Raw genomic sequence first — 21,483 nt, 5'->3', positions numbered from 1 at the left:
CGGCGATGGGCCGAGAATCTGTATTTTTTTTTTTAACGTAGTCTTCCTCGTATTGCCAGGCTGGAATGCAATGGCGCAATCTCAGCTCACCGCAACCTCCACCTCCCAGGTTCAAGCGATTCTCCTGCCTCAGCCTCCCAAGTCGCTGGGATTACAGGCATGTGCCACCATGCCTGGCTAATTTTGCATTTTCAGTAGAGACGGGGTTTCTCCATGTTGATCAGGCTGGTCTCGAACTCCCGACCTCAGGTGATCCGCCTGCCTCGGCCTCCCAAAGTGCTGGGATTATAGGCGTGGGTCACCACACCCGGCCGAATCTGCATTTTTAACAAGTTCCCAGGTGATGCTGAAGCTGTTGGTCTGGCACTACACTCCAAGAATTGCTGGCCTGCTGGCCGGCTGGCCGGGTGCAGTGGCTCACACCTGTAATCCCAGCACTTTGGGAGGCGGAGGCAGGCAGATCACCTGAGGTCAGGAGTTCGAGACCAGCCTGGCCAACATGGTGAAACCCCCATCTCTACTAAAAATACAAAAATTAGCCAGGCATGGTGTTGGGCACCTGTAATCCCAGCTACTCAGGAGGCTGAGGCAGGAGAATTGCTTGAACCTGGGAGGCGGAGGTTGCAATCAGCTGAGATTGCGCCGCTGCACTCCAGCCTGGGTGACAACAGTGAGACTTCATCTCAAAAAAAAAAAAAAAAAAAAAAAAAGAGAACTGCTGCCCATGAAAAGAACATGGAATTTGAGTCCTAATACTTGGGCTTAGCCTAAATTATATGACTTGCCAGCTGAGAAACCTGGGCAATTTCATCAACTGGGAAAATAAGAACAAACTTGCTCTACTCATTCTGTGTGGCTGTGGATAGGATCAAATGGGAATATTCAGAAGGCTTTGCACAGTGCTGTGTTGGAGAACCCCCCGCCCTCTGAGGTCTGAAACAACAGGGGAAAGGTCCTTTAGAGACACACCTGGGCAGAGTGGTATAGCTTCAACTCCAGCTTTGCCATTTACTTCTCGGTGGGTTTTTACCAGGAAAGAGGCAAAAGGGAAGGTGGCTTTGGCAGCAATTGTGTGACACTGCAACTGTCACATGTGGACACCACCATCTGTATCAAACACCCCTACCCAGATCATCCATATTGGGAATGAAGAACATGATTCTCCCAGGACTTGGCATTTGGCCAGGTGGCACATCAGTTTGCCAAAAGTCTAGATATCCACGCTGCCTTACAGTAAGTTTCAAGGATTGTTAACAGCCTAAATTCCCTCAAGAGAATCCAGAAGCTTACCTAGCCTGGTAGTGGCTGCAATGGCCAAGGACAAACTTTGAAATGGTATCTGAGGCCAGGCACAGTGGCTCATGCCTGTAATCCCAGCACTTTGGGAGGCCGAGGCGGGCGGGTCACAAGGTCAGGAGTTCGAGACCAGCCTGGCCAACATGGTGAAACCCCGTCTCTACTAAAAATACAAAAATTAGCTGGGCATAGTGTCGCGTGCCTGTAATCCCAGCTACTCAGGAGGCTGAGGCAGGAGAATTGCTTGAACCCAGGAGGCGGAGGTTGCAGTGAGCCAAGATCACGCCACTGCACTTCAGCCTGGGTGACAGAGCAAGACTCCATCTCAAAAAAAAAAAAAAAAGAAAAGAAAATGGTATCTGAAAGCTGAAGGAGACAACAGTCTAGACAGAAAGGCCCAATCTGGACACAGGACCCAAGCCCTTTGTGGCACTTGAGGAAGCCCTCAGGATAGCACTCTGTTCTGACAGCCATTTGGCATAAGGTTGAAATGCCATGATTTCTTTTTTTTTTTTTTTTTTTTTTTTGAGACGGAGTCTCACTCTGTCCCCCTTGCTGGAGTGCAGTGGCCGGATCTCAGCTCACTGCAAGCTCCGCCTCCCGGGTTCAGGCCATTCTCCTGCCTCAGCCTCCCGAGTAGCTGGGACTACAGGCGCCCGCCACCTCGCCCGGCTAGTTTTTTTGTATTTTTTAGTAGAGACGGGGTTTCACTGTGTTAGCCAGGATGGTCTCGATCTCCTGACCTCGTGATCCACCCGTCTCGGCCTCCCAAAGTGCTGGGATTACAGGCTTGAGCCACCGCGCCCGGCCGAAATGCCATGATTTCTTAGATTTGCTTCCAAAGAAGCCAAAATGAAGAGCTATACACAAAGCAACACTGGTCATGAGTTGTTAATTGTTGAAGCTGGGTGACAGGTACTTGCAGATTCATTATACTATTTTTTGTAGTTTACAACACATGTGTTGAACAGACGTTTAGATTTTTATGTTAAAAAAAAAATCAGCCAGGTGCAGTGGCTCATGCCTGTAATCCCTGGGAGGCTGAGGCGGGCGGATCACAAGATCAAGAGATTGAGACCATCCTGGCCAACATGGTGAAACCCCATCTCTACTAAAAATACAAAGGTGGCGCATGCCTGTAGTCCCAGCTACTCGGGAGGCTGAGGCAGAACTGCTTGAACCTGGGAAGCGGAGGTTGCAGTGAGCCAAGATTGTGCCACTGCACTCCAGCCTGGTGACAGAGTGAGACTCCGTCTCAAAAAGAAAAAAAAAAAATTCCAGGGATGCCAACCAACTAGTTTGTTCCCAAGGGGTTCTTTGTCCCTGGTTTGGTTGTGTCCCCACCCAAATCTCATCTTGAATTGTAGCCCCCATAATTCCCATGTGTCATGGGAGGGACCTGTTTGGGAGGTCATTGAATCATGGGGGCTGTTTCTCCCATACTCTTCTCATGGTAGTGAGTAAGTCTCACAAGATCTAATGGTTTAATAAGGGGAAACCCTTTTCTTCTTTTTTTCTTTTTTTTTTTTTTTTTTTTCTTGAGATGGAGTCTCGCTCTGTCGCCCAGGCTGGAGTGCAGTGGCCGATCTCAGCTCACTGCAAGCTCCGCCTCCCGGGTTCCCGCCATTCTCCTGCCTCAGCCTCCCGAGTAGCCGGGACTACAGGCGCCCGCCACCTCGCCTGACTAGTTTTTTGTATTTTTTAGTAGAGACGGGGTTTCACCGTGTTAACCAGGATGGTCTCGATCTCCTGACCTCGTGATCCGCCCGTCTCGGCCTCCCAAAGTGCTGGGATTACAGGCTTGAGCCACCGCGCCCGGCTCTTTTTTTTTTTTTTTTGAGACAGAGTCTTGCTCTACCGCCCAGGCTGGAGTGCAGTGGTGTGATCTCAGCTCACTGCTAGCTCCACCTCCCAGGTTCACGCCATTCTCCTGCCTCAGCCTCCCGAGTAGCTGGGACTACAGGTGCCCGCCACCATGCCCGGCTAATTTTTTGTATTTTTAGTAGAGAAGGGTTTCACTGTGTTAGCCAGGACGGTCTTGATCTCCTGACCTCATGATTCGCCCACCTCTGCCTCCCAAAGTGCTGGGATTACGGGCGTGAGCTACTACACCTGGCCTTTTTTGTTTTTTATTTTTATTTTTTTGAGACGGAGTCTTGTTCTGTCACCCAGGCTGGAATGCAGTGGCACGATCTCAGCTCACTGCAACCTCTGCCTCCTGGGTTCAAGCAATTCTCCTGCCTCAGTCTCCCAAGCAGCTGGGACTACAGGTATGCGCCACCACACCCAGCTAATTTTGGTATTTTTAGTAGAGACAGGGTTTCACCATATTCACCAGGCTGGTCTTGAACTTCTGACCTCATGATCCACCCGCCTCGGCCTCCCAAAGTGCTGAGATGACAGACATGAGCCACCACACTTGGCTGGGAAAACCCCTTTCACTTGGCTCTCTCTCTCTCGCCTACCACCATGTAAGATGTGCCTTTTGCCTTTCACCATGATTGTGAGGCCTCCCCAGCCACATGGAACTGTGAATCCATTAAACCTCTTTTTCTTTATAAATTACCCAGTCTTGGGTATGTCTTTATCAGCAGCATAAAAATGGACTAATGCAGTCCCCTTTTCCTATTCATTTATTTCAACTGGGTTCTAACAGCAAAAGTCACCCTGAGCAAGTATTTCACCTCCACAAACCTCACTGACTCTTGTAAGATAAGGGCAACTCTTTATAGCAGCTCTTAGAACTCTTCTGCTTCTGTCATCTTCTCCTTACTGGTCTAGAGCAGGAGTTGGCAAACTACAGCCTACAGACCAAATCCAGCCCCCTGCCTGTTGTTAGAAAGTTTTATTGGAACAGAGCCACGCTCATTTACTGTTATTCTATTATGTTATTTGCTATTATCTATGACTGCTTTCATTCTATAATGGCAGAGTCAAATAACTGCAACAGAAAGCATATGCCCCACACAGCATAAAATATTTATTACCTGATGCTTACAAAAAAGTTTGCCAACTCCTCCTCTAAAGGACCTCAAAGACCGGGTGCGGTGGCTCATGCCTATAATCCCAGCACTTTGGGAGGCCGAGGCGGGTGGATCACCTGAGGTCAGGAGTCCAAGGCCAGCCTGGCCAATGTGGTGAAACTCCATCTCTACTAAAAATACAGAAATTAGCTCTGGGCATGGTGGCGGGTGCCTGTAATCCCAGCTACTCAAGAGGCTGAGGCAGGAGAATGGCTCAAACCCAGGAGGGAGGTTGCAGTGAGCCGAGATTGTGCCATTGCACTCCAGCCTAGGCGACAGAGTGAAACTCTATCACAATCAATCAATTAATAAATAAAGGACCTTAAAGAAAGTTAGAAAAAAGGGCTGGCCACAGTGGCTCATGCCTGTAATCCCAACACTTTGGAAGGCCGAGGTGGGCAGATTGCCTGAGGTCAGGAGTTTTGAGACCAGCCTGACCAACATGGAGAAACCCCATCTCTACTAAAAAAATACAAAAAATTAGCCAGGCATAGTGGCACATGCCTGTATTCCCAGCTACTCAGGAGGCTGAGGCAGGAGAATCACTTGAACCTAGGAGGTGGAGGTTGCGGTGAGCCAAGATTGCGCCATTGCACTCCAGCCTGGGCAACAAGAGTGAAACTCCATCAAAAAAAGAAAAAAGAAAGTTAGGAAAAAAGCCAGGCACGGTGGCTCATGCCTGTAATCAGGAGGCTGAGGCAGGCGGATCACTTGAGTCCAGGAGCTGGAGACCAGCCCGGGCAAAATGGTGAAACCCCGTCTCTACTAAAAATACAAAAAAAATCAGCTGGGCATGGTGGTGCATGCCTGTAGTTCCAGCTACCAGGGAGACTGAGGCACAAGAATCACTTAAACCCAGGCAGCAGAGGTTGCAGTGAGCCAACATTATGCCACCACATTCCAGCCCAGGTGACAGAGCGAGACTCCATCTCACATATAAATAGATAAATAGAAATAGAAAGTTAGAAACAATAAAACAAAGGCAAAAAAAAAAAAAAAAAGAGGGCCTTAGGCATGCCCCCCTTTCTTTACACCAACATTAAGCCTTCTCCGTATTCTTGGAGGAGAGAAAGTTGATTTCTTTGCCTGTGAAAAAGGAGGGAAGTTCTGAAAAAAGAAAGGGTTTACTGGTTCAGCGATCTCTCTATCCACTTCTGGATCGGGCATGACATCTGGTACTATATGTGCTAAACAACTACATCTAGCAGCACAGAATTAAGGCGTAAAGGGTCTGCTGAATACACGGGAGAATGCTTTAGGAACCTATACTTTGGAGGCCCCAGAAAAAGGCAACAAGAGGAAGCCCAAGATAGTTCAGGCTTTGGGGCAGAGCAGAGAACTTCTAGAGGGACAGTGGAAGGGACCACCAATACCTAAATAAACCAGGGGTCTCAGCCTATATTTTGGCAACTTACCCAACCATATTTAGATATATTACATGTGGTCAAAATGGCAAGAAAGGATCCACTTGGCTGGCAAGGAGATGGGTAAGAGGAGCTACAGGAGCCAGGTGGGCACCCGACTGCCCTACCAGGTCATCCGTCCTCATGGCTTCCCCTTCCACATAAGTCACAGGTCTCTTTTTTTTTTTTTTTTTTTTTTTTGAGATGGAGCCTTGCTCTTTTGCCCAGGCTAGAGTGTACTGGTGCGATCTCAGCTCACTGCAACCCCCGCCTCCCACATTCAAGCAATTCTCCTGCCTCAGCCTCCCAAGTAGCTGGGATTACAGGCATGCACCACCACGCCCAGCTAATTTTTTGTATGTTTAGTAGAGACAGGTTTCACCATGTTGGCCAGGCTGATCTTGAACTCCTGGCCTCAGATGATCCACCCACCTCGGCCTCCCAAAATGCTGGGATTGCAGGCGTAAGCCACAATGCTCGGCCAGCCACAAGTCTCTTGACGTAAACCACCACATCAAGAAGAGGGCACACATCTATCCGAGGCAATGGAAAGGAAAGATCAGTTTTGTGGCCCCCAAGATCCTGCCAGAAGTGTCATCCCATGGTGCTTTCTGTGTCTCAAATCTGAGTAGGTGGGGCAGAGTGACAAGGGACAGCCAGAGGTGAGCTTCTTGATGTACTCACCCTTTACCCTGGAAGGAAGCCTTGGCAAGACATTGGCAGTGGGGGAAGGGGGGTCAAGGAGGTAGGGAGGTGATCATTTTTTTCAGTTCCAAATCTGATTCTGCTGAGTACTGTGATCGATATAAATGGCCACCATTTTCTGTGTACTGTTTTCCTTACATGAACACCAGAGAGACTGTTGCTGTACCACATCTCCTTAAGGGCAGGAGCACCAGTAAAGCCTCTAGGGAGCTAGAAAGCACAGGGGAGAGGCCTGATCGCTATCTGCAGGCTAAGAGAGCTGTTGCTTCTAGCTGAGAGAGAGAAGGCAAAATGCACACATCCACGGATGCCTCCTGGAGGCGCAGCTGTGAGGAGAGACCACCAGGCTCAAGGGTCTGCACTCCTCTGGGGAAGAGAGCACAGCAATTGTGGGGCTGCCCCAGAGGCAGCGACTGCCCATCCTGCAATCAGTGTTCTCCTCTGCGCGTGCTCAAGAAGGCACTGCCTAGCCAACTGCCTGGTTAACCCCAACTAACCGTCTTCAAGCTTAGCCAAAGCACATCTGACACTCTCAGAGCCACTCACCTGCCATGTTGGAAATGTTAACGTTCAGCCTTTTCGAGTTACAGGGCATTTTAAGAAAGAAAAAAAAAAGGGCAATCAACTCTTGTTTTGGTAACGGTAGGGGGGTGGCATTTCTTTAAAACCTAAGTCAAATGATCAGGGGGCTAGAAGTACTCATTTCTATCCTGCTGTCAGTAGTCAGGGCCGTGGCAGCAGGAGTGTGGAAACTGCCTGGGATGCAGCAGCAGCATGGGCTGCAGAAACTGAGGTGCCCTGTGTTCCAGCACTCCTCCTGAGCTCTTGACCTTCAAAGCACTTTACAGACAGACCCTAGAGTAGACATGCTGTCTCTAGATGAAAAAATGACTCTATGACCTAAAACAGGGCTCCTTCAGCTAGGCAGAGGGGTGTGGACAGGCAACCTATGGGGCAGAGAAGAGCAGCTATCAGGACAAAAAGGCTTCCAGGAGCACTGGCCTTAGCAGGCCTGGAAAAGGTCTATTAATAAGTCTGAGGGAGGAGAGGAGGCGCTCATGTGCAGCGATGCTTCCCTGGGTCCTATCCCTGGCGCCATCTCTGGGTACTGGTAGGGCCTGAGGTAAGCTGCCACTTACCTGGTGCTCTAACATTCTCCCCAATCAAAAGGACAGCCTACCTTGCCAAATGGACTGAGAGGCACATTTTAATGTCAGTAAAGTGCTTTGAGGTGCCACATGGGAGACAGGAAAGTGATCTGTGTGTATCCCCAAAGCCTCCAAGATGGAGAGCACTAGGGCTGAGTCAGGGCTGTCTGTTCCAGCCCTGTTACAAGCACCCTGCTCTCTGAGCCACCTGATCAGGGACTTCTAGGAGCCTCGATGCCCCAAGCCCTGCAGATTCTCCATGCTGGTGCTGAGAGAACCACCCAAACTGAGCCTAGGCTTTAGTCCAGGCCACACAAGGAGGCCCAAGAAGACTGGAGGGTCCAGGCCATGAGTCTAAGGATCATGAAGAAACCCAGACTTTTCCAAGTAATTTCTCCCTCAGGGCTCCAAGAGCTCTGCTAACCCCACCCTTCCTCACTCATTTTCTGGAGGCCTGTGGCCCTGGCACCAGGGCTCCCATTGCCACCCGCCTCCCCACAGACCCTGGACCAAGCTGTTGCTGGAGGCAAGGCTCCTCCCTTACCTCGAGAGATGGTCCCTCCAGGGGCAGGGTTGACACACATGGGTGGAAGGCGGGGTGGGGGAAGTTTGCACTGACGCTGCCTGTGCTGGGCCCGATCTGGGGAAAGAGAGAGGGCATCAGGGCGACATGTTCTCACCCCTCACAGTCACAGACCCCTGAACTGACTCACTCAGAGCATCCGTGAGGAGCTCTGGGCAGCAGGGCTGCTAGACAGTGCTGGGAGCAGCCACAGGTTCTGAGGAACAGCACTAACAACGCCACATGGGAAGAAGGCAAGCGTCTCATATGATGTGATACGTGACAGCCTTGGAGAGAGCCCTCAAGCTCTTCCTGTCCCCTTAGCTACCCCCTATGAGGTTAACACCCATCCTATATAATTTTCTTAGTTGTGAGGATGTGACAGGACAACAGGAGAAAGCTGAAAGCTTTGGTACCGCCAACTCAAAAGCACCACGTGTCTGCTTCTTATGGTAGCTTTGCTATGGGTTCCCCGGATGGCTACCTCAGCCACCAAATCTCAAATCGTTCTTTCCCTCCAAGAGCTGGGCAAGAGAGGGACAACTGTATTATGTGGGTCCAGCTTGAGAGCTAAAACCAGACCCACACACACTTACCAGCCTTCTCCCTCTTTCTAAAAGAGAACAACCTGCCATTCCAAATACTTCCATTCATTTGGGGGCTAAATGCTACTTATTAGTAACCAGAAAGTACATTTCTAAGAAGTCCCAAAAACTTGAGGTACATGAATGAAAATTAAGACACTCACTGAGTCTTCCATGGGAAGGTGGAAATACATGGGTAAGGAAGGCTTAAGGTCCTTTTAAACCACCTAAATGGTGACATTCAGAGAGTCACTAGTCTGGGGGGGTGGGAGAAATGCATGCGCTCTTTGCTCTCTTTGCCCCCCTGGTTTCAGTATAGTAAATGGGGTAGAAGGGGAGCAGAGATGGCCACACACACCTGAAGCTTGAGAAACCACCTGTTCTACAAAGACGTTCATTTGTGGAATGCAAATTGACTCATATATAATTAGTAAAGAGGAGAAAGATATCAGTAAAACATAACTCTTGTTTCAAAAAATTCTGAAGGCAAAGGAGCTGAAAAGGCAGGAGTAGAATTATAATCTTCAGCAGGAAAGAAAAAGCCCTTTCAGCTATTTCTTTTTTTTTTTTTTATTAAAATCGAGTGCCTATAGAGAATCAAGGTGGTAGATACAAAGGTGTTCACTATACAATGTCTTCAATATTTCAGTATTTTTGAAAATTTTCACAATAAAATGTTGGGGGGAAGCAAGTCCTGCACTCCAACCCTCCTCCCTCACAGTCCCAGCTGCGCACACTCCTTTACCACAGTGGCTGTTTCAGAGCTCCACCTCCACCCGGGCTTCCTCAGTAACTGCCAGCTCTGCTTGCATTAGAAGGCTCTTTGTAGCTGGGTGCGGTGGCTCACGCCTGTAATCCCAGCACTTTCGGAGGCCGAGGCCAGTGGATCACGAGGTCAAGAGATCAAGACCATCCTGGCCAATATGGTGAAACCCCGTCTCTACTAAAAATACAAAAATTGGCAGGGCATGGTGGCATGTGCCTGTAGTCCCAGCTACTCAGGAGGCTGAGGCAGGAGAATCACTTGAACCCAGGAGGCGGAGGTTGCAGTGAGCCAAGATTGCGCCATCCACTCCAGCCTGGCCACAGAACAAGACTCCTTCTCAAAAAAAAAAAAAAAGAAGAAGAAGAAAACAGCTCTTTGTACATTTGTAGCATCACATCACCCTGAGCTGCCTGTCTAGGTGGTCCAAAGCATCTTCCCAAGCACCAATGATTGTTTTTTTGTCATATTTTGGTCACAAAGTTGCAGTTGCATTGGCCCAATTCTATTTTTCCCATAAGCTCTCTTATAATATTATAAATGTGTGATTTTTTTTCTTTTTATTTTATACGTATGTGATTTTACAGAAAACATACATAGGGTTACAGCAGACGTGCTTGTAGGATCTTCTAGAACTAAGTGCCTAGGATCAAGGTTTATTTTGAAACTAATTCCAGTTCTGCCTTGAAGCTAAGGTTGGAAATGACCAGCTCAACCTCTCCATTCCTGTTTAAGGAGGGTCCTCATTCACATCCAGGGATGCTGGATTGAAAAAAAAAAAAAAAGAATAAATGATTCAATGATTAGTTATTATCTCATTAAGCATTTTCAGCAATTGGGAGAGAGTCGTTACAATCCCACAACTTCACTGAGCCCACTTCTGACCATGTAGCTGGAGAGAAAATGCACATTCTTGCTATTGATCCAGTGTTTTTCAAAGTTTTGTGCTGGCTGTGAAAGACTCAGCTGGTTCTTTTTTTCTCTCTCTCTTTTTTATTGTTAAGTTTGCTCTTTGTAGCCTGAGTCTGATGGCATTACAGGTAAGAAATCAGACAGCTGAGTTACGACGCTGGCAAGGGCAACAACAAGTAACTTACCAGGAACATGGGCATTCTTGCCAACAGCTTTGTTAAATTACATAATGGGAAAGATGGTAGCTAGCCACAAGACCCAGTGGGCCACCATCCACAATGCTGCATGGAATTGCTATAGCTGTTTCCATCAGAACCATCAAATGGCCCATCCCACTGAGGCTAAAAGCTCCAGAGTACCAAGAAGCATCTCTGAAATAGAGCTCTCTTCACCCTAGTGTCTCCTACACAACAGGTGCTCAATCATGCAACCTCACAGCACACTGCATGCTGAGGTAAGGCTATAGCGCTACAGTATTTATCAGGGGCATACCATGCCCAAGACTAAGGGTTGAGCACAGACCACAGCCAGGTGCTCTTCCTATATTTCAGTTCTAATATCTTCACTGTAGTCCTGAAGATAGGGGGTAGGAAACAGGATCAGGTAAGCTAACACCTTGCTAGTATTAGGGAAAACCAGATTTAAGCCCCAGTCAGTCACCCCAGTCAGTCAAACTCAAGAACCTCAAGCTTCACATCAACTTACATTTCCTCTCAAGGTTCATGACACCCTAGGAGCTCATAATTTCATGATGAAGAACAAAGAAACATGTAAAAGGAAAGCTCAAGCCAAGCACAGTGGCTCACACCTGTAGTCCCAACACTTTGGGAGGCCAAGGCAGGTGGATTACATGAAGGCAGGAGTTTGCGAACAGCCTGGGAAACATAGGAAGACCCTGTTTCCACCAAATATATATATATATTTTTATCATTATTTTTATTTCTTAAAAAAATATAGGCCGGGCGCGGTGGCTCAAGCCTGTAATCCCAGCACTTTGGGAGGCCGAGGCGGGTGGATCACGAGGTCAGGAGATCGAGACTATCCTGGCTAACACGGTGAAACCCCGTCTCTACTAAAAATACAAAAAACTAGCCGGGCGTGGTGGCGGGCGCCTGTAGTCTCAGCTACTCGGGAGGCTGAGGCGGGAGAATGGCATGAACCCGGGAGGCGGAGCTTGCAGTGAGCCGAGATCACGCCACTGCACTCCAGCCTGGGAGACACAGCGAGACTCCGTCTCAAAAAATATATATATATATAAAAAATAGCCAGGCGCGGTGGTTCACGCCTGTATTCCCAACACTTTAGGAGGCTGAGGCAGGTGGATCACGAGGTCAGGAGATCGAGACCATCCTGGCTAACACGGTGAAACCCCATCTCCACTAAAAATACAAAAAATTAGCCAGGCGTGGTGACTGGCGCCTATAGTCCCAGCTACTCGGAAGGCTGAGGCAGGAGAATGGCGTGAACCCAGGAGGTGAGAGACAGGGTCTCCCAGTGCTGTCCAGGCTGCTCCCAAACTCCTGGCTCAAACAATCTTCTCGTCTCGGCCTCCCAAAGTGCTGGGATTACAGGCATGGGACACGCCGCCCAGACAAAAAAAAATTTTTTTTTCTTTTTTTTTTGAGACAGAGTCTCAGTCTGTCACCTAGGCTGGAGTGCAGTGGCATGATCTCAGCTCACTGCCACCTCCACCTCCCGGGTTCAAGCGATTTTCTGCCTCGGCCTCCTGAGTAGCTGGGATTACAGGTGACTGCCATCACACCCAGCTGATTCTTGTATTTCTTTTTTTTTTTAGTAGAGACGGGGTTTCACCATGTTGGCCAAGCTGGTCTCAAACTCCGGATGTCAGGTAGTCCGCCCATCTTAGCCTCCCAAAGTGCTGGGATTACAGGCATGAGCCACCGCGCCCAGCCAAGCGTCATGATTTTTATTGAGCTTTCCATCTCTTTACAAAATCAGTACTATTAATCCAGAGACACTCTCACGATGAGAAAACCTGTTTTCATCAACCTTTTACAAGTGGGTAGACAACAAAGCCCACTGGTTAGTAAGTAAATATAAAGTGCTAATTTTAGCTAAAAAAAAAAGGCCGGGCGCGGTGGCTCAAGCCTGTAACCCCAGCACTTTGGGAGGCCGAGACAGGCGGATCACTAGGTCAGGAGATGGAGACCATCCTGGCGAACACAGTGAAACCCCGTCTCTACTAAAAAATACAAAAAAAAAAAAACTAGCCGGGTGAGGCGGCGGGCGCCTGTAGTCCTAGCTACTCGGGAGGCTGAGGCAGGAGAATGGCGTAAACCCGGGGGGCGGAGCTTGCAGTGAGCTGAGATCCGGCCACTGCACTCTAGCCCGGGCGACAGAGCCAGACTCCGTCTCAAAAAAAAAAAAAAAAAAATGTGCTGCCAACACTAATCTCAAGTTCAGGTTTTTCCTTCTTACATAGTTAGCAAAAAAAAGCAGCCCAGGATGACAGAAATTAATTTTTTCAAACAATATGAAAACAGATGGAGTCGCTGGAGACACACAAGGAGGCAGGGAGAGGCTGCTCTGAGCCCTGGTACATTCAGCCCTCTTTCTGGCCCCATTCAATGGGTTACACAGGGCACCACGTGGCCAGGGGTTTCCCAGGCCTCGAGGAACACAACTTAGAGAGAAGACACAATCAGGAGGACCTATTTAATCAGCAGTTATGGACATTTTGTTATGGTTCTCATTTATTTGTAAAATATCCTCAGACAGAAGCCTCAGGATCAGCTTCAACATGGGCTACAGGCCTTTTACTCTTCAGTCTCTTGAAGAAGAAAAATCACGTTTCTAAGAAATACAAAGCTCTCAGGATCTGGCTCCTAAAGTCCCCACAAGCTACTTCACCTCCTATAAACACATCGTGAACTCCACCCTACAGCCCTGTCATGGCTCAATTCTACCATTGCCTACGCAACCCCCTCACTGTGTGTGCTGGAGAGACTAATTTCAAGACTTGCCAGAGTTTCTATGACCACTAATGTAAGAATGACTCTGATATAGTGTGGATATTTGTCCCTACCCAAATCTCATGTTGAAATGTAATCTCCTGCAGAGAGCGGTGGCTCACACCTGCAATCCCAACACTGTGGGAGGCCGAGACGGGCGAATCACTTGAGCTCAGGAGTTAGAGACCAGCCTGGCCAACATGGTGAAACCCCATATCTACTAAAAATACAAAAATTATCCGGGCATGGTGGCGCACGCCTGTAGTCCCAGCTACCCAGGAGGCTGAGGCAGGAGAATTGCTTGAACCCGGGAGACAGAGAGAGGTTGCAGTGAGCCGAGATCGTGCTACTGCACGCCAGCCTGGGCAACAATAGAGTGAGACTTCAACAACAACAACAAATAAAAACAAATGGGCCGGGCACAGTGGCTCAAGCCTGTAATCCCAGCACTTTGGGAGGCCGAAACGGGCGGATCACAAGGTCAGGAGATTGAGACCAGCCTGCCTAACACGGTGAAACCCCGTCTCTACTAAAAAATACAAAAAACTAGCCAGGCAAGGTGGTGGGCGCCTGTAGTCCCAGCAACTCAGGAGGCTGAGGCAGGAGAATGGCGTAAACCTGGGAGGCGGAGCTTGCAGTGAGCCGAGGTCCGGCCACTGCACTCCAGCCTGGGCAACAGAGCAAGACTGTCTCAAAAAAAAAAAAAAAAAGGCCGGGTGCGGTGGCTCAAGCCTGTAATCCCAGCACTTTGAGAGGCCGAGACGGGCGGATCACCAGGTCAGGAGTTTGAGACCAGCCTGGCTAACACGGTGAAACCCCGTCTCTACTAAAAAATACAAAAAACTAGCCGGGCGCAGTGGCGGGCGCCTGTAGTCCCAGCTACTCGGGAGGCTGAGGCAGGAGAATGGTGTGAACCCGGGAGGCGGAGCTTGCAGTGAGCTGAGATCCGGCCACTGCACTCCAGCCTGGGCAACAGAGCGAGACTCCGTCTCAAAAAAAAAAAAAAAAAAAAACAAATGTTATCTCCACTGTTGGAGGGTCATAGAGTGGATCCCTCATGGCTTGCTGCTATCCTTGTAATAGTGAGTAAATTCTCATGAAATCTTTTTTTTTTTTTTTTTGAGATGGATTGTTGCCCTGTCACCCAGGCTGGAGTGCAGTGGCACGATCTCGACTCACTACAACCTTCACCTCCCGGGTTCAAGCGATTCTCGTGCCTCAGCCTCCCAAGTAGCTGGGAATAGGCACACACCACCACACCTGGCTAATTTTCTGTATTTTTAGTAGAGACAGGGGTCTCACCATGTTGGCCAGGCTGGTCTCAAATGCCTGACCTCAAGTGATCCGCCGGCCTTGGCCTCCCAAAGTGCTGGGATTACAGGCGTGAGCCACCATGCCCAGCCTCTCATGAGATCTTGTTTATTTTATTTTATTTATTTATTTATTTATTTTTTGAGACGGAGTCTCGCCATGTCACCCAGGCTGTAGTGCAGTGGCTGGATCTCAGCTCACTGTAAGCTCCGCCTCCCGGGTTTATGCCATTCTCCTGCCTCAGCCTCCCAAGTAGCTGGGACTACAGGTGCCCACCACCTCGCCCGGCTAGTTTTTTTGTATTTTTTAGTAGAGACGGGGTTTCACCGTGTTAGCCAGGATGGTCTTGATCTCCTGACCTCGTGATCCGCCCATCTCGGCCTCCCAAAGTGCTGGGATTACAGGCTTGAGCCACCACGCCCAGCCTATTTATTTATTTTTGAGATGGCATCTCGCTCTTGTTGCCCAGGCTGGAGTGCAATGGCACAATCTCAGCTCACTGCAACCCGTCTCCCAGGTTCAAGCGATTCTCCTGCCTCAGCCTCCCGAGTAGCTGGGATTACAGGCCACTACGCCCAGCTAATTTTTTTTTTTTTTTTTTTTTTTTTTGAGATGGAGTCTTGCTCTGTCGCCCAGGCTGGAGTGCAGTGGTGCAATCTCGGCTCACTGCAACCTCTGTCTCCCGGGTTCAAGCTGTTCTCCTGCCTCAGCCTCCCGAGTAGCTGGGACTACAGGCGCACACTGCCACACCTGGATAATTGTTTGTATCTTAGTAGAGATGGGGTTTCACCTAGTTGCCCAGGCTGGTCTCAAACTCCTGAGCTCAGGCAATCCACCCACCTTGGCCTCCCAAAGTGCTGGGATTACAGGCATGAATCACCACACCCAGCCGATATTGTTTAAATTGTGTGGCACCTCCCCAACTCTCTCTCTGGATCCTGATTTTTGCCATGTGACATGCCTGTTCCCGCTTCACCTTCTACCACTGAGTAAAAGCTTCCTGAGTCCTCCCCAGAAGCCAAGCAGATGCCAGCAGCATGCCTCCTATACACCCTGCAGAAATGTGAGCCAATTAAACCTCTTTTCTTATAAATTACCCAGTCTCAGGTATTTTTTCCTACCAATGCAAGAATAGCCTAATACAGATTCAATCCACTTCCACCAGTGTTTACTGAGGTCTACTATGTGCGAAATGCTGGCCAGATGCTAGGCATGATAAAAGAGCACAACAGGCCCTGGCTGCAGGGAGCTTCCAATCTAGTGACACAATGATTAATTCAGAATAGACTAACCATGAGAACTAACAGGTATGGTACTGAGGAAGGTTGGAGAAAGACTGCATTTGGTCAACATCTTCATGAAGGAGATGGTATAAAATACTAGCCTAGAAAAATAGGATTTTAGAGGCCAGGCACGGTGGCTCACGCCTGTAATCCCACAACTTTGGGAGGCCGAGGTGGGTGGATCACTTGAGGTCAACAGTTCAAGACCAGCCTGGCCAACATGGTGAAACCCCATCTCAACTAAAAATGAAAAAGAATTAGCCGAGCTTGGTGGCTGGTGCCTGTAATCCCAGCTACAATAGAGACTGAGGCAGGAGAATTGCTTCAACCCAGGAGGGCGGAGGTTGCATTGAGCAGAGATTGCGCCACTGCACTCCAGCCTGGGCGACAGAGACTCCAACTCAAAAAAAAAAAAAAAAAAAATAGGATTTTAACAAGCAGGGAGAACGCAGAGGAGGGCACTGGGAGGAAGCATGGCAAATATACACAAAGGCCAGGGCAAGAGTTGGCACAGATTATAAGCACCATGCAAGAGGAAGGCTATAGGAAAGGACTTTGGAAAACCACCCAAAGAAACATGCAAGAACGACACACTGGGGAGAGACTTTCACAGTCCTCAGAGCTGCCCATCCCAATAAGGAAGGGCATGAGGTTGCAAGCACAGTTGCAGTCTTACCTTTTCTGAATGAGTCCAGGCTGAACATTTCTGGCCAGGAGGGAAAGCTGGAATCCTGAGAACAAGGAGGGCCAAGAGGCAATAGTTAATATTCCTGGTCCAGCAACCCACAAAGAAGACTTCAGTAACATGGAGAGCACTGTCCAGAAATTGAAAAAAAAGAAACTCTTCACTAATGAGCACCAACTGCTGCTCCCCAGTCGTGAGGACTGGAAGGCCGGCTCCACTCCAGAGTAATTGTCTTTGCTTCTGAAAACTCCCCACATCCTGTTAAACAGAGGGGGATGCATTTCATCATGAGAGACATGTAGTTCTACCTAGTTCATCACAATACTTGCAGGTTTCCTTCCCAGTTCATCATAATACTTGCAGGTTTCCTTCCCAGTTCATCATAATACTTGCAGGTTTCCTTCCTAGTTCATCATAAGACCTGCAAGTTTCCTTGGGACTTCCAGGAATAAACTAAATTCTACATGGACCCCTTCTGTCACGTGGCATCAGGAAATAGGACTGATGACTGCCTTATGGGCAAATGGCTTACTGGGCTTTCATAAAACCTAGTCAAGCCCCTAAAAATAAGATTTGACTGACATTATCAAAGAATAACTGTACAGTGATTCAGAATAAAAAGCTTTTCCTAACAGAGTCTCTATGAAATAACAAATATTAAGTTAAAGCACAACTATTAGCCAAAAGTTTTGGTGCATTTTGCTTATTAGCATATTTAACTGAGGACTATACTTAGAGATGACAAGAAAAAAAGCAACACCTCTGGTTTAACAATTCTGTTTTTAAAAATACTCAAACTCGGCTGGGCGTGGTGGCTCAAGCCTGTAATCCCAGCACTTTGGGAGGCCGAAACGGGTGGATCACAAGGTCAGGAGATCGAGACCATCCTGGCTAACACGGTGAAACCCCGTCTCTACTAAAAAAATACAAAAAAATAGCCGGGTGAGGTGGTGGGCGCCTGTAGTCCCAGCTACTCGGGAGGCTGAGGCAGGAGGATGGCGTGAACCCAGGAGGCGGAGCTTGCAGTGAGCTGAGATCCGGCCACTGCACTCCAGCCTGGGCGACAGAGCGAGACTCCATCTCAAACAAAAAAAAAAAAAAAAATACTCAAACTCAGATTTATAGATGTTTTTATAATCCAGTACTCCTGGATTAGTGCAGTAACCTTAAGTGAACTTTGTTTAAAAACATCTACACAGTGTTTAGCAAATCAGAATCATGTCCAACATTGCTTGGAGTCTACTGGGGCCAATACTCCTGCTCCTGACTGCTATTCCCTCTCATTCTCAAATTGTGGGGAGGTGGGGAGTGGAGGGCTGACCTGGGGTGGAATCTTTCGGGTCCATAGCAGGTCTGCCCTGATGGCCTCCGCTCCCCCAGGGATGCTGGAAATTTCAGCCCATAGGATATGGTAGAGAGAAAATCTTCAATACTTCAATACAATATCAACAATGATAAAATTTACTTTAGGAAGTTACATTCTATAGATACCTTCTATCCAAATGAAAATAAAAAGTATGTAATTTGACATTCTAATTTAAAAGAAAACCAGAATATTATAAAATCTAAAACATTTTAAGTGATTATTACTTAAAAAACAATACTCCCTGACTAACGTGGTAAAACTCCGTCTCTACTAAAAAAATAATAGCCAGGCATGGTGACAGGTGCCTGTAGTCTCAGCTACTCGGGAGACTGGGGCAGGAGAATCACTTGAACCCGGGAGGCAGAGGCTGCAGTGAGCCAAGATCGCACCATTGCACTGCAGCCTGGGCAATGAGAGTGAGACTGTCTCAAAAAAAAAAACTCGGCTGGGTGCGGTGGCTCATGCCTATAATCCCAGCACTTCAGGCACTTCGGGAGGCCAAGATGAGCAGATCACCCTGAGGTCAGAAGTTCGAGACCAGTCTGGCCAACATGAGGAAACCTCGTCTCCAATAAAAATACAAAAATTAGCCAGCTGTGGTGGTGCACGCCTGTAATCCCAGCTACCCAGGGGGCTGAGGCAGGAGAATCACTTGAACCCGGGAAGCAGAGGTTGCAGTGAGCCAAGATCATGCCAATGCATTCCAGCCTGGGCAACAGAGCGAGACTCCATCTCAAAAAAATAAAAATAAAAAATAAAAAAGAGGCCGGGTGCGGTGGCTCATGCCTGTAATTCCAGCACTTTGGGAGGCCGAGGCAGGCGGATCACAAGGTCAGGAGACTGAGACCATCATGACTAACACAGTGAAACCCCGCCTGTACTAAAAATACAAAAAATTAGCCGGGCATGGTGGCGGCGCCTGTAGCCCCAGCTACTCGGGAGGCTGAGGCAGGAGAATGGTGTGAAACCAGGAGGCGGAGCTTGCAGTGAGCCAAGATCGTGCCACTGCACTCCAGCCTGAGCGACAGGACGAGACTCCGTCTCAAAAAAAAATAAATAAATAAAAAATAAAATAAAATAAAATAAAAAAGAAACAATACTCTATTGCTAAGAAATGGTAAACTGGCTAGGCACCGTGGTTCACACCTGTAATCCCAGCACTTTGGGAGGCTGAGATGAGAGGAGCACTTGAGACCAGGAGTTCAACACCAGCCTGGGAAACACAGTGAGACCCCATTTCTTTTTTTTTTTTTTTTTTTTTTTTTTTTTTTTTTGAGACGGAGTCTCGCTCTGTCGCCCAGGCTGGAGTGCAGTGGCGCAATCTCGGCTCACTGCAAGCTCCGCCTCCCGGGTTCACGCCATTCTCCTGCCTCAGCCTCCCGAGTAGCTGGGACTACAGGCGCCCGCCCCTGCGCCCGGCTAATTTTTTCTATTTTTACTAGAGACGGGGTTTCACCATGGTCTCGATCTCCTGACCTTGTGATCCGCCCACCTCGGCCTCCCAAAGTGCTGGGATTACAGGCGTGAGCCACCACGCCCGGCCGAGACCCCATTTCTTAAAAAAATTTTCAGAATTAGCCAGGTGTGGTGGTACATGCTTGTAGTCTTAGCTATTCAGGAGGCTGAGGCAGGAGGATCACTTTACCCAGGATTTTGAGGTTTATAGTGAGCTGTGATCACGCCACTGCACTCCAGTCTGGGTGACAAAGCAAGACCCTGTCTCTCTTAAAAAAAACAAAAAGCAAGCCGGGTGCAGTGGCTCATGCCTGTAATCCCAGCACTTTGGGAGGCCGAGGCGGGCAGATCCCCTGAGGTCGGGAGTTTGAGACCAGCCTGACCAATATGGAGAAACCCCGTCTCTACTAAAAATACAAAATTAGCCGGACAAAATTAGCTACTCGGGAGGCTGAGGCAGGAGGATCGCTTGAACCCAAGAGACAGAGGTTGCAGTGAGATGAGATTGCGCCATTGCACTCCAGCCTGGGCAACAAGAGTGAAACTCTGTCTCAAAAGAAAAAAAAAAAAAAGCAGCAAAATTTAATGGCTAGGTGTGGTGGATCATGCCTGTAATCCCAGCACTTTGGGGCACCTAGCTGAAGGATCGCTTGAGGCCAGGAGTTCAAGACCAGCCTAGGCAACACAGTGAGACCCTGTCTCTAAAAAAAAATTTGTAAGTTAATTTGCTTGCAAATAGACTCTTGATTTTGCTTTTTTTTTTTTTTTTTTTCCCCCTGAGATGGAGTCTCGCTCTGTCACCAGGCTGGAGTGCAATGGCATAATACCAGCTCACTGCAACCTCCACCTCCCAGGTTCAAGCTGTTCTTCTGCTTCAGCCTCCTAAGTGGCTGGGACTACAGGTGCACAGCTAATTTTTTTTTGTATTTTTAGCAGAGAGGGGCTCTTACCATGTTGGCCAGGATGGTCTCGAACTCTTGGCTTCACGATCCGCCTGCCTTGGCCTCCCAAAGTGCTGGGATTACAGGCTTGAGTCACCGTGGCCGGCCAGTTTTGCTTTTTAAAAGTCCCTAATCCTCTAGCCCAAATATTGTCAATTTAGGCTCATGTACTGTACTAATCTAAAATATGATACTATGAGAATCAAGATAGGATCTTTTAGAGATAATTTACAGAGCTCTAGAACATTTCATAGAGATCCAAAAGAAAGCTGTCTTCCTTGTAATGCAGTCAGTAATGGTTTTTTTGTTTTGTTTTGTTTTGAGACACAGTCTTGCTTCTATCGCCCAGGCTGGAGTGCAATGGCATGATCTCTGCTCACTACAACTTCCGCCTCCCGGGTTCAAGTGATAGTACTGACTCAGTCTCCCATGTAGCTGGGATTACAGGCCCCCGCAACCACGCTGGCTAATTTCTGTATTTTTGGTAGAGACAGTGTTTTGCCATGTTGGCCAGGCTGGACTTCAACTCCTGACCTTGTGATCTGCCCACCTCAGCCTCCCAAAGTGCTGGGATTACAGGCCTGAGTCACTGCGCCCGACCATAATGCAGTAATGTTAAAAACCTTTGTAGTGGGCCAGGCTTGGTGGCTCATGCCTGTAATCCCATTGCTTTGGGAGGCTGAGGCAGACAGATTGCCTGAGGTCAGGAGTTCGAGACCATTCTGGCCAAGATGCTGAAATCCTGCCTCTGCTAAAAATACAAAAAAACATTGGCCAGGCGAGCCTGAGCGCAGTGGCTCATGCCTGTAATCCCAGCACTTTGGGAGGCCGGGGCAGGCGGATCACGAAGTCAGAAGTTCGAGACCAGCATGGCCAACATGGTAAAACCCCGTCTCCACTAAAAATACAAAAAATTAGCCAGGCATAGTGGTGCATGCCTATAGTCCCAGCTACTCAGAAGGCTGAGGCAGAAGAATTGCTTGAACCCGGGAGGCAGAGGTTGCAGTGAGCCAAGATTGCGCTACTGTACTCCAGCCTGGGTGACAGAGTGAGACTCCGTCTCAGGGAAAAAAA

General features: G+C 48.5%; 1 protein-coding gene across 13 annotated transcripts in view; it reads right to left on the bottom strand.

Annotated features, from left to right (window-relative positions):
* DHX30 (DExH-box helicase 30) overlaps nucleotides 1-21,483 on the bottom strand; it is a 53,612-nt gene that overhangs the window by 28,212 nt on the left and 3,917 nt on the right. For 2 of the 13 annotated variants that reach the window (XM_065540551.1, XM_045386350.2), the window contains 3 exons: nucleotides 16,639-16,693; nucleotides 8,120-8,215; nucleotides 6,974-7,002 (listed from right to left, as the gene is read on the bottom strand). In XM_065540551.1, the coding sequence (XP_065396623.1) occupies nucleotides 6,974-6,980 (7 nt within the window). In that variant the 5' untranslated portion in view covers nucleotides 6,981-7,002; nucleotides 8,120-8,215; nucleotides 16,639-16,693. Of the gene's footprint in view, nucleotides 1-6,973; nucleotides 7,003-8,119; nucleotides 8,216-16,638; nucleotides 16,906-17,968; nucleotides 18,080-21,483 lie in introns of all 13 variants that reach the window. The other 11 variants (XM_005546972.4, XM_045386352.2, XM_045386354.2 and 8 more) reach the window with 9 other exon arrangements.

This window comes from Macaca fascicularis, chromosome 2 (genome assembly GCF_037993035.2).
Source record: "Macaca fascicularis isolate 582-1 chromosome 2, T2T-MFA8v1.1".
NCBI lineage: Eukaryota > Metazoa > Chordata > Mammalia > Primates > Cercopithecidae > Macaca > Macaca fascicularis.
This window is presented reverse-complemented; position numbering and strand designations above follow the sequence as displayed.